Source organism: Littorina saxatilis, linkage group LG3, assembly GCF_037325665.1.
Source record: "Littorina saxatilis isolate snail1 linkage group LG3, US_GU_Lsax_2.0, whole genome shotgun sequence".
Taxonomy (NCBI): domain Eukaryota; kingdom Metazoa; phylum Mollusca; class Gastropoda; order Littorinimorpha; family Littorinidae; genus Littorina; species Littorina saxatilis.
Window position 1 is genome coordinate 57468396 of NC_090247.1, and position 13989 is coordinate 57482384.

The following is a 13989-nucleotide window of genomic DNA, read 5'->3' on the forward strand; positions in this document are numbered from 1 at the left end:
ACTGGGACTGACGGGAACCGACTGATTTAGCAGTGCTCAACAAGGCATCAATATGGGCCCGAGACAGATTCTGGTAAACACCATTCACAAAATCTCGCCAACAACAGTCTCGCTGATAATGTCATCGATTGGTCAGTGGCGCTGTGACGACAGTGAAACGTAGCCCGTCGCCCGGGCAACCCTCCTCTTTCGGCGGAAAAGTCCTGCCCTTATATGGAATATATAGTGAGTATTAATGAGATTCTATCGATCGCACTGAGGAAGACTTGTTGTGGGCTTGCCGCTGTCTGGGCCGGCCGCTGGGGGAAAAAATCGATCGTCCATTTTCGCCGTGACGCAAAACCACAATCCACAACCGCTGGCCTTTCCTTTGGACTGCGCGCCGAGTCGGTGTCATGAATGAGCTCGTAAGCTCACGCGCGTAGCCACCGTGTTTCCCGAAATAACACGAGGCCCTGCGGCGAGGCATCCATCATCGTGAGAAAAGGCGCAGTGAGCGTCAGAAGCTTTGGCAGTCAGCACCCAGCACAGTCGTCACCTACCACGCTTCTGTCTGCATCTCTTTATCCTGCCATTGGCCTTTTCCTTCCCAAACAGCTTTGGCAAACAGCCCAGCCAGGGGAAATTTTCTCTCCTGCCTTCTTCTTCTTGCAACATCTACAAACTTTTCCTTCTGCCTTGCTTTTTGCACTCTAGCGGCAGTCACCGGTGAGATTGGACGTCTTCGCTTGCACTCTCAGAACGTGAATTTCGTTCCGTGGATTTCATCGAGTGAAAAGATCTCGTGGACATTGTGAGCTGTTTGCCTGCTGATAACCCGTTCGGCATGAGAAAGTAACAGCAGGTATCGCATTGTCTTAAGCTGTGACGACTGAAGAAATTAGCTAAGGTGAGTGGGAAAGATATTCTTATTCTCTCTCTCTCTCTCTCTCTCTCTCTCTCTCTCTCTCTCTCTCTCTCTCTCTGTCGTTCAGTTTCATTTCTATTCAACCCATATGCTCAATTCAATCACCGATAAGTATCATGACAGAAAATGAGCCGTGAATAATTTTGGTTTCTTCAAACTCGGTGGCAAAGTGCGAAAACCTGATTGACTGTAGTTCTAAGCGGACTGATGACATCACAAATGCGTGCGGTGACGTATTTTTTGTCAACGCGGTGATTCGATTCACGGCATGGAAAGGAACACAGCGTCAGCGATGTCTGCCGCCATAGATTGCATGCAGGATTAGTCAATCGCGTTGGTGGACGAAAAAGATAACAAAACAGGCAGATGTGCCATGGTTGAATTGTCTAATGGCAACTGTTACCTGCTAGTGAAAGACTTGTCTTACTGAGTACTCCGATAGCGTCTGCTGCACGAGCACTGAGGATACACATGGCAAGTTACTGAAGGTCAAGATCAAGGCAAGATATTTCGACGAGTTTGTGAATGCGACACTAACACCTGCTTCTTTTTCTTTTTCAGTCTTCTTTTTTTCTGTCTTCTTTTTTTCTCTTTTTTTTTCTCTCTTGCGTTTTTGCCAAATATCAGTGACAATGATACTGTGAGTGGCACAGGCAATGAAATGGCGAATATTTTTGACAAGGTAGGCCTATAGATCTCATCAATATTGACGTGTATGCAGGATAACCCGACTAACATTTTGAACGAGTTATTGAATACCAGTAAAAAAACGTAGCTAGGTATCCATCCACTATCTAGCTCAGGTTCACATAGTTATCTTCCCTCCCCCCCCCCCCCCCCCCTTCCAAGCCGCGCGTACGTACAAACACACACATGCACGCACCTCTGTCAGTGTTTGCTCGTGACATTGGCGCAAAGAAGCTGGTCGTGGCGGCAATGTGCAACCGTACCGAGTTTTAGAGATCCTGTTTGCCTTGGTGTTAGGCCAAGAGCGCCGCAACCTTTTACGCTGCAAGCATGAACTCCGTGCGCACTGATTACGGTGAGCGCTTCTCAGTTCCAGGCGGCGAATTCGGTCACACTGCCATCGACTGTCTGTCTGTCGGGTCTCTCTCGTACGCTACCACTTTCGTTGCAATGCGCGCGCTCTCTCTCTCTCTCTCTCTCTCTCTCTCTCTCTCTCTCTCTCTCTCTCTCTCTCTCTCTCTCTCTCTCTCTCTCGCTCGACTGACTGCTGTTATAAAGACGACCACTAACGTCATTATATATATATATACATGTAGAACTAAGTTCATTCTGCTAGTAAAGTTCGGTAAGAACCGTTACGTAACGATATGTACGTGCATTATTACCTCGCAGCGTAGTCTACACATGAGACTATAGGTAGGTCAAATGTAGGTGGTGGGGTAGTCAACAATTCTTTCTTTATTTGGTGTTTAACGTCGTTTTCAACCACGAAGGTTGTATCGCGACGGGGAAAGGGGGGAGATGGGATAGAGCCACTTGTCAATTGTTTCTTGTTCACAAAAGCACTAATCAAAAATTTGCTCCAGGGGCTTGCAACGCAGTAAAATGTATTTAATACCTTACTGGGACTGAGAATGCAAGTTTCCAGTACAAAGGACTTAACACTTCTTACATACTGCTTGACTAAAATCTTTACAAAAATTGACTATATTCTATACAAGAAACATTAACAAGTGTAAAATGAGAAACAGAATCTCGCCTCTTACGACATGCTGGGGAGCATCGGGTAAATTCTTCCCCCTAACCCGCGGGGGGTAGTCAACAATTGTGTATCAGTATGCGATCTGTGTGATTCTCTTGGCACGACTCCAAGACACACGAACAAGAACACCTGAACACAGGCCGGGTTGACCCGACTCTCGGTCTAGCTCAAGCGAAGTCGGTTTACTAGACCTGGCATGAATTTTCTCTCTCTCTCTCTCTCTCTCTCTCTCTCTCTCTCTCTCTCTCTCTCTCTCTCTCTCTCTCTCTCTCTCTCTGTCTAAGATTAGAATAGTCCCTCTCTGGGCGAGGGCTGGTTGAAAAGAAGCTCGTTTATATTGCTTATGCCACAACCCTCGTAAAATAAAATTTGATTTGATCGATCTCTCTCTCTCTCTCTCTCTCTCTCTCTCTCTCTCTCTCTCTCTCTCTCTCTCTCTCTCTCTCTCTCTCTCTCTCTCTCTCTCTCTCTCTCTCTCTCTCTCTCTCTCTCTCTCTCTCTCTCTCTCTCTCTCTCTCTGTGGCAGTGTGTGTGTGTGTGTCATCAAAGCAAATGAGTTCTACAGATTAAACATTCCACCACCGAGACCATAAGAAGGGATTACACAAGGGGATTTCACCAAGTTGACGTCACCATCTCACAGCGGGGATTACAGCGGTTGTCGATATTACATAGAAATTCTATTCCGCGACACATACACTTGAACCACTGTAATACCCAGCCCGTCCCTGGCATTGACCGTAGCCCGGTCGTAGGCCGATAAGGTAAGCTGGGCCGGACTGTACGTACTCAGGTGGACCGGCACGTGTTCAGTTAAACGTATTTAACTTTTAAGATAGATTTTTGTTGGGTTGATGTCATTCACTTTATCTGATTTGTTCACAATAGCGTTCCAGTCACGTTCCGGTTTGATACCAGTTCTGCTCACATGTAGCTAGGTCTATTTTCGACTGACTGAATGGTAGTAAAATAATGTGCCCACCCACACAACTGTTCCTCGTGTCCGTTTAGTTGCTCTTATTTTTTATCGGAAACAAGCAAACACATGATGTTAATATATTCTCAGCATGATCAATGGAAACATGTGGAAAAGGCTATTTGAAAGGGTTTTACGGAGAGATGCGAATCATAACTTATACTATTATAAGAGTTTTGAAGAATAGCCTGAAGATCTGCCTCGGATTAGGGCTGGTAAAATGAAGTAAAAATTACAAGCATCCTGAATCGAAACAATGAGATACGAGGCATGATTTTAGGCATAATTATGTGTTTCTTAAAATAAGGGCAACACTCGCATGCGACGGTTTTATTTTTCACTGCGACTAGTGTAGCCTACATGATGGTGTACATGAGTGAGGTCTCTGATCAATAATGATACACGGTTTTCATGGAAGTTTGGTCGTGTTCAGAGAAAAGTGGTTTCGCCGGTTGTGAAACATATCAATCATCGGCCCTCAGTCATCGTAGAACGTCCGTTGCGTCCGTTATGATGCAGGTACAGCAAAAAATATGATAAAATACGCAGCGTGTCAAGTGTGCATGTGGGACAGTCACTCATACCATGCCAGGGGGTAGGCCTACAGATATCTGAACAAAAATAGCTAAAATTTGTCATCGGGGTAAAAAACAACACAGCAATAGTAATTTTCCACTCTAAGCTGTCCATTGCCAACTCAGTTCGTGAACGACTTCCTTGCGGGCTTCACTCATGTAATGTTCAAGACATCACAATTATTATTTTGAAAGTAACTGAGTAAGCAATGTCTGAATGTGCTAAATTAGCCCCCGAGTCCCCATATCGCGCATTTACTGGATATTGCCAGGTTAATCGTTAATTTGTCAACCGAAAAAGCTTAAAACTACAACCATTTTACGCTGCAGTGTCATTTGAAATTCATACGGTGTACAAGTTGTCACACCGGTCACGAAACAGCTGTTTCAGTTCTTCGCCGGCTGTAATGCCAAAGCGCTCGATATAGCCGGGATTCGGATTTGAAGCTACAATCACGAACTTCGTCGTCACAGTGAATTTTCACCAGCCGGTAATGCAAATATTGTGTATCACTATAATTATTTCTAGTTTACTGAGAATTTGAGATTAAATTTGGCTCAAAACAAGTTTAAACAAGAACAGTATGTTACCCAACAGAGAGAAGATACGTTTCACCGACGCAGAAGTGACTGTGGAAGGGCTGTCGTCTGCTTACTGATCAACACGATCCGGTTTTAACCGGAGTTGTCTCTCTTTGCCCGCACATCTACCGTATGGACTGGCTTTTCTTGCATAAAACTTCTCTGGAAGTCGCAATCCTATCGAAATAACGAAACACCATATTGTTACAGTTGCTATCTGCTGCTTGCGTTAGCAGAAAATCGAGAAGATAACGTTTGCTTCGCATATTCAACGTTCAGCTTTCGGTTTCACCACACTCCGACACCGCAGCAGTATTAGCCAATCAATGCGGTTCTAAAAATAGTGATCAGCTGTTTGCGCGAGAAAGCACACAGCAGAGGCAAGTAGTCTGTCAGTTGATACTTCTCTTCGCTCGAGGTCGCCGTGTTTCTCGAAAGGTCTGCTGTTGCTGTCTGCTCAACGGTGACAGTTTTTAAGATTTTTGTCATTGCATGCCTAGAAATTTCACACCGGCTTATCAATTTGCACAGCGTGGACGGACACTGTACAGTGCGAGTTAGTTTTTTTTTGCTTGGGTGACTTGACAATCTGCCGTATTTGCACAAATCTGCTGAAGAAGTGTAGTGTGTCAGTGTCACTAGTGCCTGGTGGCAGATGCCGCAAGGTAAAGAGTGCACGCTGCTAGGGCTACACGAGCACTCACACACTATAAGACACGCACAGCTTTCAGTGTCTAACGTATTGTTCATTTCTGTCTGCTTGCAGATACGCCGCTAGCCCTCAGCTCACCGCTGTTTCCACCATGGCCAACACCGCCGTCAACTGCCGCAACCGCTTTCAGGTTCTGTGTTACGACCAGGTGGTGCGACTGCACGAGGTGATGGAGGACGTGATGCCCATCCACGGCCGTGGCAACTTCCCCACCCTGGACGTCAAGCTGTGTGAACTGGTGCAAGTGGTGCGCGAGAAACTGGCCTCGGAGGGCATCAAGGTCCGCGATGTGCGTCTCAACGGCGGGGCTGCTAGCTACATCCTGGGCAGCTCCACCTGTCAGGAGTTCAACGATGTGGACCTCATTTTCGGTGTGGACCTCATCAACCACAATGAACTGCAGAAGATCCGCAACTGCGTCCTGGAGTGCCTGCTGGACTTTCTGCCCGAGGGCGTGAACAAGGAGAAGATGAGCAGCTGCAGTCTGAAGGAGGCTTACGTGCAGAAGATGGTCAAGGTGTGCAACGAGCACGGCGACCGCTGGAGTCTCATCTCCCTCTGCAACAAGACCCGGAAGAACGTGGAGCTCAAGTTTGTGGACAAGATGAAGCGGCAGTTTGAGTTCAGTGTCGACTCCTTCCAGGTCATCCTGGACAGCCTCTTGACTTTCTACGACATCTCTCAGGCCCCCATGACCGAGCACTTCTACCCTACCGTTGTGGCCGAGAGTGTGTACGGGGATTTCAGTGAAGCGTGGTACCATCTCGACAAAAAGCTGATCGCCACACGCAACCCAGAGGAGATCCGCGGTGGTGGGCTGCTGAAGTACTGCAATCTGTTGGTGAAGGACTTTGTGCCTGCTGAGGATGTGGACATTCGCACCATGGAGAGGTACATGTGTTCGCGCTTCTTCATCGACTTCAGTGACATCAACCAGCAGAGACAGAAACTGGAGGCCTACCTGGCCAACCACTTTGGGTGTGACGAGAACACAAAGTACCAGTACCTGATGACGTTGTACGGTGTGGTCGATGAGAGTACCATCTGTCTGATGGGGCACGAGCGACGGCAAACGCTCAACCTCATCCACCAGCTTGCCTACACCGTGTTGATGACGCAGGAGCGCAAGGCGCAGGTGAAATGTATTGAGCTCCACGAACTTGACCAGCTTAACAACTTGGTGATCGATCAGGTGTTCTACGGTCCCTTCGCTAGTGGTACCAACGGCAGCCAGTACTACAGCTATGCCGCACCATCTTCCACGTTCGGCCACCAGATCAGCAACTCCTCTTCATGTCCTTTTTGCCCACCCTACCTCACATGTTCCTAGTGCTTCTGTATCGGGTCTAATGTGTGAGTGTGACGGATGTCGGTTTGAAATTGGAACTGAAATTCAGGAGGAGGGGTCCACAGTTTTTGCGCGTCATTTCATGTGTGATGGAGAAAAATTCTAAAACATATTTTTGGTTCTTCTGTTGAAAAAAACAAAACAAAAGACAGTGGAAGTTTTCTGGATCTTCATTTTGTGGCATCCAACTTTTTCTGTTCCTCCGTTGTAAAATTTGTGATGTGTTATATAAATGTGTATCGGATCCACACGTAAGTTGAAATCGTTTTTGCTTTTTTCCGCGGTTCACTCTTGATTCTAAATTATTTTCACTAAATTATGAAATGAATGAAATCTCAAAACAATGCAATGTATACATGTGCCAGTCACCACCCTCAAAATACACTTGACTGTCTTTAATGCAACTAGGATCATGACTATTCTCTCCCTTGACAAGAAATAATGCAGTGTTTTACTAATTTCATGCAGCTTATTTGATTTCATTCCAATGCTGACTTGCTACAGCGACAGTTTGACTGTTCACTGTCCATGTTGCGGCTGTTCAGTACAGGTCTTGGACTGATAGGATTGAATGAGTGCAGGGTGAATTTTCCTAAACAGCGTAAATTATTGACTTTCCAAGTTTTGTGAAATGCGCAGTGCCCGTGTGTGAGATTGGTGGAGAACTAAAAGTTGAATGAACCACATGAGAGGAAAAGTTTATCTCTGCTTTGCTTTGTAACAGTTTTGTTGAAAACTATTTAAACTGTGAACAAAAACTGCTAGTGTTCATAGAAATTAAAGATGATTTGAACTTTTGGTTGCTATAGTGTTACTGACCTTTTGAACTTGCCCAGATCCTGTTTTACAGTTACAGGAAACTGCATGGATGAATAGAAAATGTATTGTATGCATGAGTAAATAATGAATATGGAGTACATTAGTGAAAATAGTATGCAATAGCAATGTTTCAGTGTACTTCACAGATTTTGTGTACTCGGAATGTATTACATTTGAACAAGTATCATCAGAATCAGATGACAATATGGTATCGAAAGAAACGCATTTTTCAATTAAATGTCACAGTTGAAGAAGCTGTATCTGAAATCTTCAGAACAGCATCACTATCAGTATCAGTGAGCAAAGCTAAGTCTTGTAACTTATGTAAGCTTAAGTAATTTATAGTTAGATTGAATTATATTCTATTATGTAGCATTGTTTATTAACTGTCAAGAAAACTGGAAACTGAGATGGATGAAACAAACAAAACAAGTGTTTTGAATTCATGATAATCATATTGTCTGAACTCGGATTGAAAACTTTCTGGGCTGTGCATACAATTTTTGTCCTGTCTCAAATATTTGTAGCTCAAATGCAGAAACCGGTTTATTGCATTGCAATGATTGTGAATGCCAGTGGCAGTCACGTTATAGTGTCAGGTATACAAATGAAAACCACAATATCTTGAGTAGTTTTCTGTGAAAGCTCTGATTTGTGAAACAGCACTGTGATCTCCATGTATACATACATGTACTCTAAGACGTACTTTGTCACTAACTAGGTGAAGTGTAAGGATAAGTAGCCCTGAACTGTTCCCGAACTGGTCTGAAGTGCTTACAGTGTGGAGTTCTTCCAATGAGCAGTGAATCACTGTATGGCCTAAGATTAGTGACCAGTAGGGAAGTGACCATTAATAGGGTTGCATAACCGTAAAAAATCTAGTTGTGTCAACTTTTGTTCACGCACCACTAATTATGTTTTGGATACTTGTCATTCTCAGTCGAACACAGTGCTATGAATTTGTGATACAATTTGTTCAAAAGTACTTACTACTAACTACTAGCTTATCCATCAAAGGTTAATGAAAATGAGGTGCATGCTTGTTTTCCACATGATACGGTTGCATTAATTTTGGACAATTGCATTTTGCCTTATATATTGTTGCTTAGTGGCGGTGCTGGTGATTTCTTTTCATGGAGAAAAAAAAAAGATATTATTCATGAAAAAGATTATATTATAACACTATGATACCATGTATTGTGTAGTGTTCTGTGCCTGGATAAGATAATATGTATGATAGAAGTTGAAGTGTGGCTAATTTTTTCATTACATATGTATTGTAATGTCCATTGTATAGCTTGTGCAATGTCGTGATTACCATTCTTATAATTAGAAATTATGGATCCACATGGCTTCACTAAGCTGTCATTATCTGAAGCACAAAACCTTAAGTTGGCTGTCTCTAGCTTCAAGAAGGGAACAGCAGAGCTATAATTAAACTTCATAGAACTTCTGTGACTCACAGTAAGTTCCTTTTTTTTCTGGGGGTTTTCTCTGTGTTTTTTTAAGTCCAACTTCAAGTGACAATGAGAAGAATGTTCAATTGTTGGAACTTATTTGTATTGCATACGTAGTTCTGTGTATAGATTAAAATCCCCGTTTCCAATAGATAAACATGTACAGTTTCATTACAGGTCTTGATAGCTTCAGAATTTAAAGTTCTTTAAAAGTTGTAGACTTAATTTTGAGTAAAACTGAATGTTTTATTCCAGTGGGTAGTTATGCTATTCATTGATCGTGTTTGGATTGATATTACTGAAGTGTCATATTGGCTCCCCAACCCCAAAGAAGAAACCCAGTCATACTGTCTGTCATGAATTCTATCTGCAGCTGATGTTTTCAAACATGTATGTGAGAGAAAGGGCTCATTAGTTTCAACAGATTCTTATATCATCAACTGTTAAAGTGATGTCACAGTCATGCAAAGTCATGATTCTCGCGGCCCACAAGGAGAAGTACAATTGTGACCACCAGACACAATCCTGTTAAAACAATGAATGCAATAGGCTCCCTGAAATGCCAGGAGGGTTAGGTTTCTATTCCTCAGCACCATTGGGCGAATATCTGCACATGGTGTTTGCCTGTGGTGTACATTATGCGTATGGTACACTTCAACAGCATAGGCACCTGAATAATATACCTGATGTAGGACTGCAGCCAGATGTTTTTCTTTATAGGTTGCTTGTGGAAAAATACTAGGCTATAAGTACCATGCGTACATGTACAGAATGGTATGTTTTTTTTGGGGGGGGGGATTTTTACATATATATATGAGTACAAACTCATCTCTCTCCCACCACTAGACTAAGTACCATGTGTTTGGTACAGAATGGTAGATAGTGTTTTTTGGGTGTTTTTTTTTCTTCACATGCATAGGTCGATAGGAGTACAAACTCATCTCTCTTCCACCACCACCACCACCCCCACCCCCCCCCCCCCCCCCCCCCCAAATGCTAGACTATAAGTACCATGCGTTATGTACAGAATGGTAGATTGTCTCTTTGCGATTAATGTCAGATTGACCTAGGTTTGACATAGGTGTCATTTACAAAATCAAATTAATTCATCACATAATTCCCTTTATGCACAGAAAGCAGCCAGGCTTGTATATAATATATACAGTGGAACCCCCATTTTAAGACCCCCCAATTTAAGAATTCCTCCATTTTAAGACCCAGTGTTTTCTCAGACTTTTTGTTCATAACGTCTGTAATTTACCCCCATTTTAAGACTCCCTCCTTTTAAGACATGATTTTCACAAAATGTTGGTCTAAAAAGGGGGGTTCCACTGTGTATATCTTGGGTATGTGTACAGTTTCAAGGATCATGTTACAAAATGTATCCCATGTAAAAGTCTGGACAGATCTGTGGGGGTGCCCATGATAGCGTGTGCCCATGATAGCGTGTGCCCATGTGCGTCCACAAGAAGGGTTACAGGTACAATACGTACTTTTAGTGCCTTTGGCTGAAGGCAAACAAGTGACAGATTTGGTGAGCGCTGTGGCTGCTTTGAACCAAATATGTCTGTCAAACTGTTCCGGTTTGTTGAACTGTGCCACTCTGACATTTAGCATTTAGCACAGCCCTCTAGAAACTCCAACCACGTTTACAGCTGTCAAAATAATGAGAGAATCGGACACCCAAGGCCACATTACAGAAATCACTTATGAAAGCCCCATTGGCCCGCATTCTTTCCTCGGTTTGGCCTCAATCCCTGGTACTTGAATTGTAGTGTTCAATAATGTTTGCTCCAAATTCGCTAACTATAGTATTCTAGTGTAAATGTTCCAACTGTAGATTTATTTTGGTAAAACACTGCGGGGGGGGGGGGGGGGGGGGGTGCAGTGATTTTGACAGTGAACAGGAGAATCAATAGAACTGTGTATCAACTCTATCATTTTGTATTCATGCTTACTTAAACCTGAGATGTTCCTTCATTTTACAAATTACAAATGTGGTGAGGGTGGAGTAGAGCGAGGCTTTGATGTGTTACCGTGAACAAGATCTTCGACATTTTCCATTGTCTTTCAGAAATCAATATTTCACGATAGTCCGTATTTGATTTTTATTGTAAATACTGTTGAATGAACTTCACAGTTCTCCACAAATCATTTCTGCTGTACCGAAAGTTTGGTGTTCATGGTGTCTTGTTCTCCCACGCCCCGTGCTGTTTCCACTCTCAATTATATTCCTGTTACCACTGTTCGCTTTTGAAATGCTGTCTTTCAACAACTTGCCACCCTGTGGGCTATGAGTTCCGTCGAGTTTCTTTTATGTGTTCAGATCTATGAAGTGGTTCTTGTGGGCTATTCAGTATATATATCAGGACCAATGCCATTAGTGCGTACGACATTTTCTGCAGAAATGAGGTCTCTGAAGCTTGCCAGAGTACTTCATATTATACATGACTTTGTATTCATGGGTTTCAAGTTACACTGTAGTGTCATGACTACCGGAAAAATAAACAGCAGTATTGATTGATGGTGAAACTTTAATTGTAAAGTGCTTGTGCGTAGTTAGTTGAAACGGGCTTTATCAGTTCTCCTATCAGCGTTGGTTTTTGTAGGCATTTTAAACATAATGTACAAGTCTTCTCCAGGCTTTTGTTTGTGTAGAGCTGTTATGACTCGACGGCTGAATGTTTGTGGCAAAGATAAGTAAAAGATTGTACTAATCAATATAATAGGACTCGAGCATATCTGTCCTGAGTGTTGTGTGTGTGCAATCAGCCAGTAGTGTTGCAAAGCCGCTGAACAGGATAATCAATTAAGATTATTCATCAGCCCGTTGACGTCATTTGACCTACTTTCTGTTTGAAGGAGTCTTTGTCAACTAGATAGAACACAATTCGATCTACAAGTCGTGCGCACTGCAGAGTCGTTTACCTGAATAATTATGCTATCTTCTGAGTCCTTTGGTTTGTTCTTTGTTTTGAAAATCTATGTGTCATCGATTTCTTGAAATTGATATCACCTCAAATATTTTGAACTTCTCAGATTGGCTGATTATGGCCTGTTAAAGCAGTATTAACTTTTTTTGAACATGGACATTTTCTGTTTAAAACTGAACCGAGAGAAATTTGTGGTGAATGTACACAGGGTATTATATAGTTACGTGTTGAAAAGGATTAATTGCGGTGACAGTGTAAACGCTAACAGGGTTTGATAATTCCATGTCGTTTGGCAGCTTCAAGGATGGAAAAAGAGTTAGATAGGGGTACAGTAGACCTGCAATGTGAGGCCCCTCCCATGAGAGGACACCTCATTAGAAAGAATATTGTTGTTTTGACCCAAATAATTATGTGTATACCTACCCCCCGCGGGTTAGGGGGAAGAATTTATCCGATGCTCCCCAGCATGTCGTAAGAGGCGACTAACGGATTCTGTTTCTCCTTTTACCCTTGTTAAGTGTTTCTTGTATAGAATATATATATATAGTCAATGTTTGTAAAGATTTTAGTCAAGCAGTATGTAAGAAATGTTAAGTCCTTTGTACTGGAAACTTGCATTCTCCCAGTAAGGTCATATATTGTACTAGTTGCAAGCCCCTGGAGCAAATTTTTGATTAGTGCTTTTGTGAACAAGAAACAATTAACAAGTGGCTCTATCCCTTCTCCCCCCTTTCTCCGTCGCGATATAACCTTGAACGGTTGAAAACGATGTTAAACACCTAATAATGAAAGAAAGAAAGAAAAGTCAGTATATATTATATATATTGGTAGCTGTTTAAATTGTCTGAACTTTCAACCAACCGGTAGGCTCTATCAGACCTTGTCCGATTTAACCATGCTTTTGATTGATTGTTTTGGTTGTTATCTGAATCTTGTGATAAATGTGATCTTTAGTCATCTATTTATAGTGAAAGTTTATTTGATCATTTCTATTTTTGACTTAACCTTACTGTGATTGCTTGATTCTGCATTTGTGAAACAAACAGAAAATGTGTAAATATCACTTAACTCCCTCCCCACAGACTTTTGTCAAATTTTAGTTTGCAACATCTGTAGATGGTAACAGCCCCCCCCCCCCCCTCACCCCTTCAATTTTGCTCAGAAGTAAAGTATGTGACGCACTTTAACTTTTCTGTTTGATTTTCTAATTCCAACAATGTGTTCAGAAATTCTGTTGCATTTCTGTGAAGGTGACATGAAATGTCCTATGTAACAAAAAAATGTATGTTGCGACTGTGATTATAAACAAATATTTGGGTGTTTTTCTCCTGTAGGTTTAGATTGATGGGGTGTTGATCACTCTCAAATAATTTGCTTGTAGATCAAAGAAGCTTTTGCAATGTGATATAAATGTATCCCCTTCCACGTGACAATGTTTTTCTTTTTTGGTCGAGACGAAGCACTTTGCGGAAGAGTTGTCAGAATTGTTCAGTATTCAGAAAGATGTATTCTAAAAAAAATTACTTATAGAACTGAAGACTTAATTTTGATAACTGGAGACAAAACTTTTTACTTTCATATTTACCTGGGGGAAAAGGGTTGGGGTGGGGGGGGGGGGGGAGGAGTTGTAAGGCAAAACGAAGGACTTAACACAGTGGGGCTTAAAAGGTGGGTTTCATTGTACCAGACTGCAGCTTTTATACTGTTTGTCTGTGCTGCCCTCTTTCCTTCCTCCCTGTCCCTGCGGCTGTTGGGTGATAAAAAGTTGTGCAGCCTGAAAAAGCACGTTCACGTTTCTTTGCCTACTGTTTGTCATTGTTCACAGCAAAGTTGGCTGGCCAACTTGCGTTATGCTGCTGTTGTCTTTCCTTGTTTTCTGGTGTGCAGTATTCGCTCTTGTTGCTTTCGAGCAAGATTTCTGGTGAGACAAGAAGGGGGGGGGGGGGGGGGG

General features: G+C 42.6%; 1 protein-coding gene across 2 annotated transcripts; it reads left to right on the top strand.

Moving 5' to 3' along the window:
* Nucleotides 1–251: 251 nt before the first annotated feature.
* On the top strand, nucleotides 252–10068 carry LOC138962758 (terminal nucleotidyltransferase 5C-like). Of its 2 annotated transcripts, none has more exons than XM_070334707.1 (2): nucleotides 252–889; nucleotides 5536–10068. In XM_070334707.1, the coding sequence occupies exon 2, from the start codon at nucleotides 5573–5575 to the stop codon at nucleotides 6809–6811; it is 1239 nt and encodes a 412-aa protein (XP_070190808.1). In that variant the 5' UTR covers nucleotides 252–889; nucleotides 5536–5572; the 3' UTR covers nucleotides 6812–10068. The 2 variants fall into 2 exon arrangements, with proteins under 2 accessions (XP_070190808.1, XP_070190809.1); XM_070334708.1 differs by lacking the exon at nucleotides 252–889 and adding an exon at nucleotides 5174–5232.
* Nucleotides 10069–13989: the final 3921 nt, after the last annotated feature.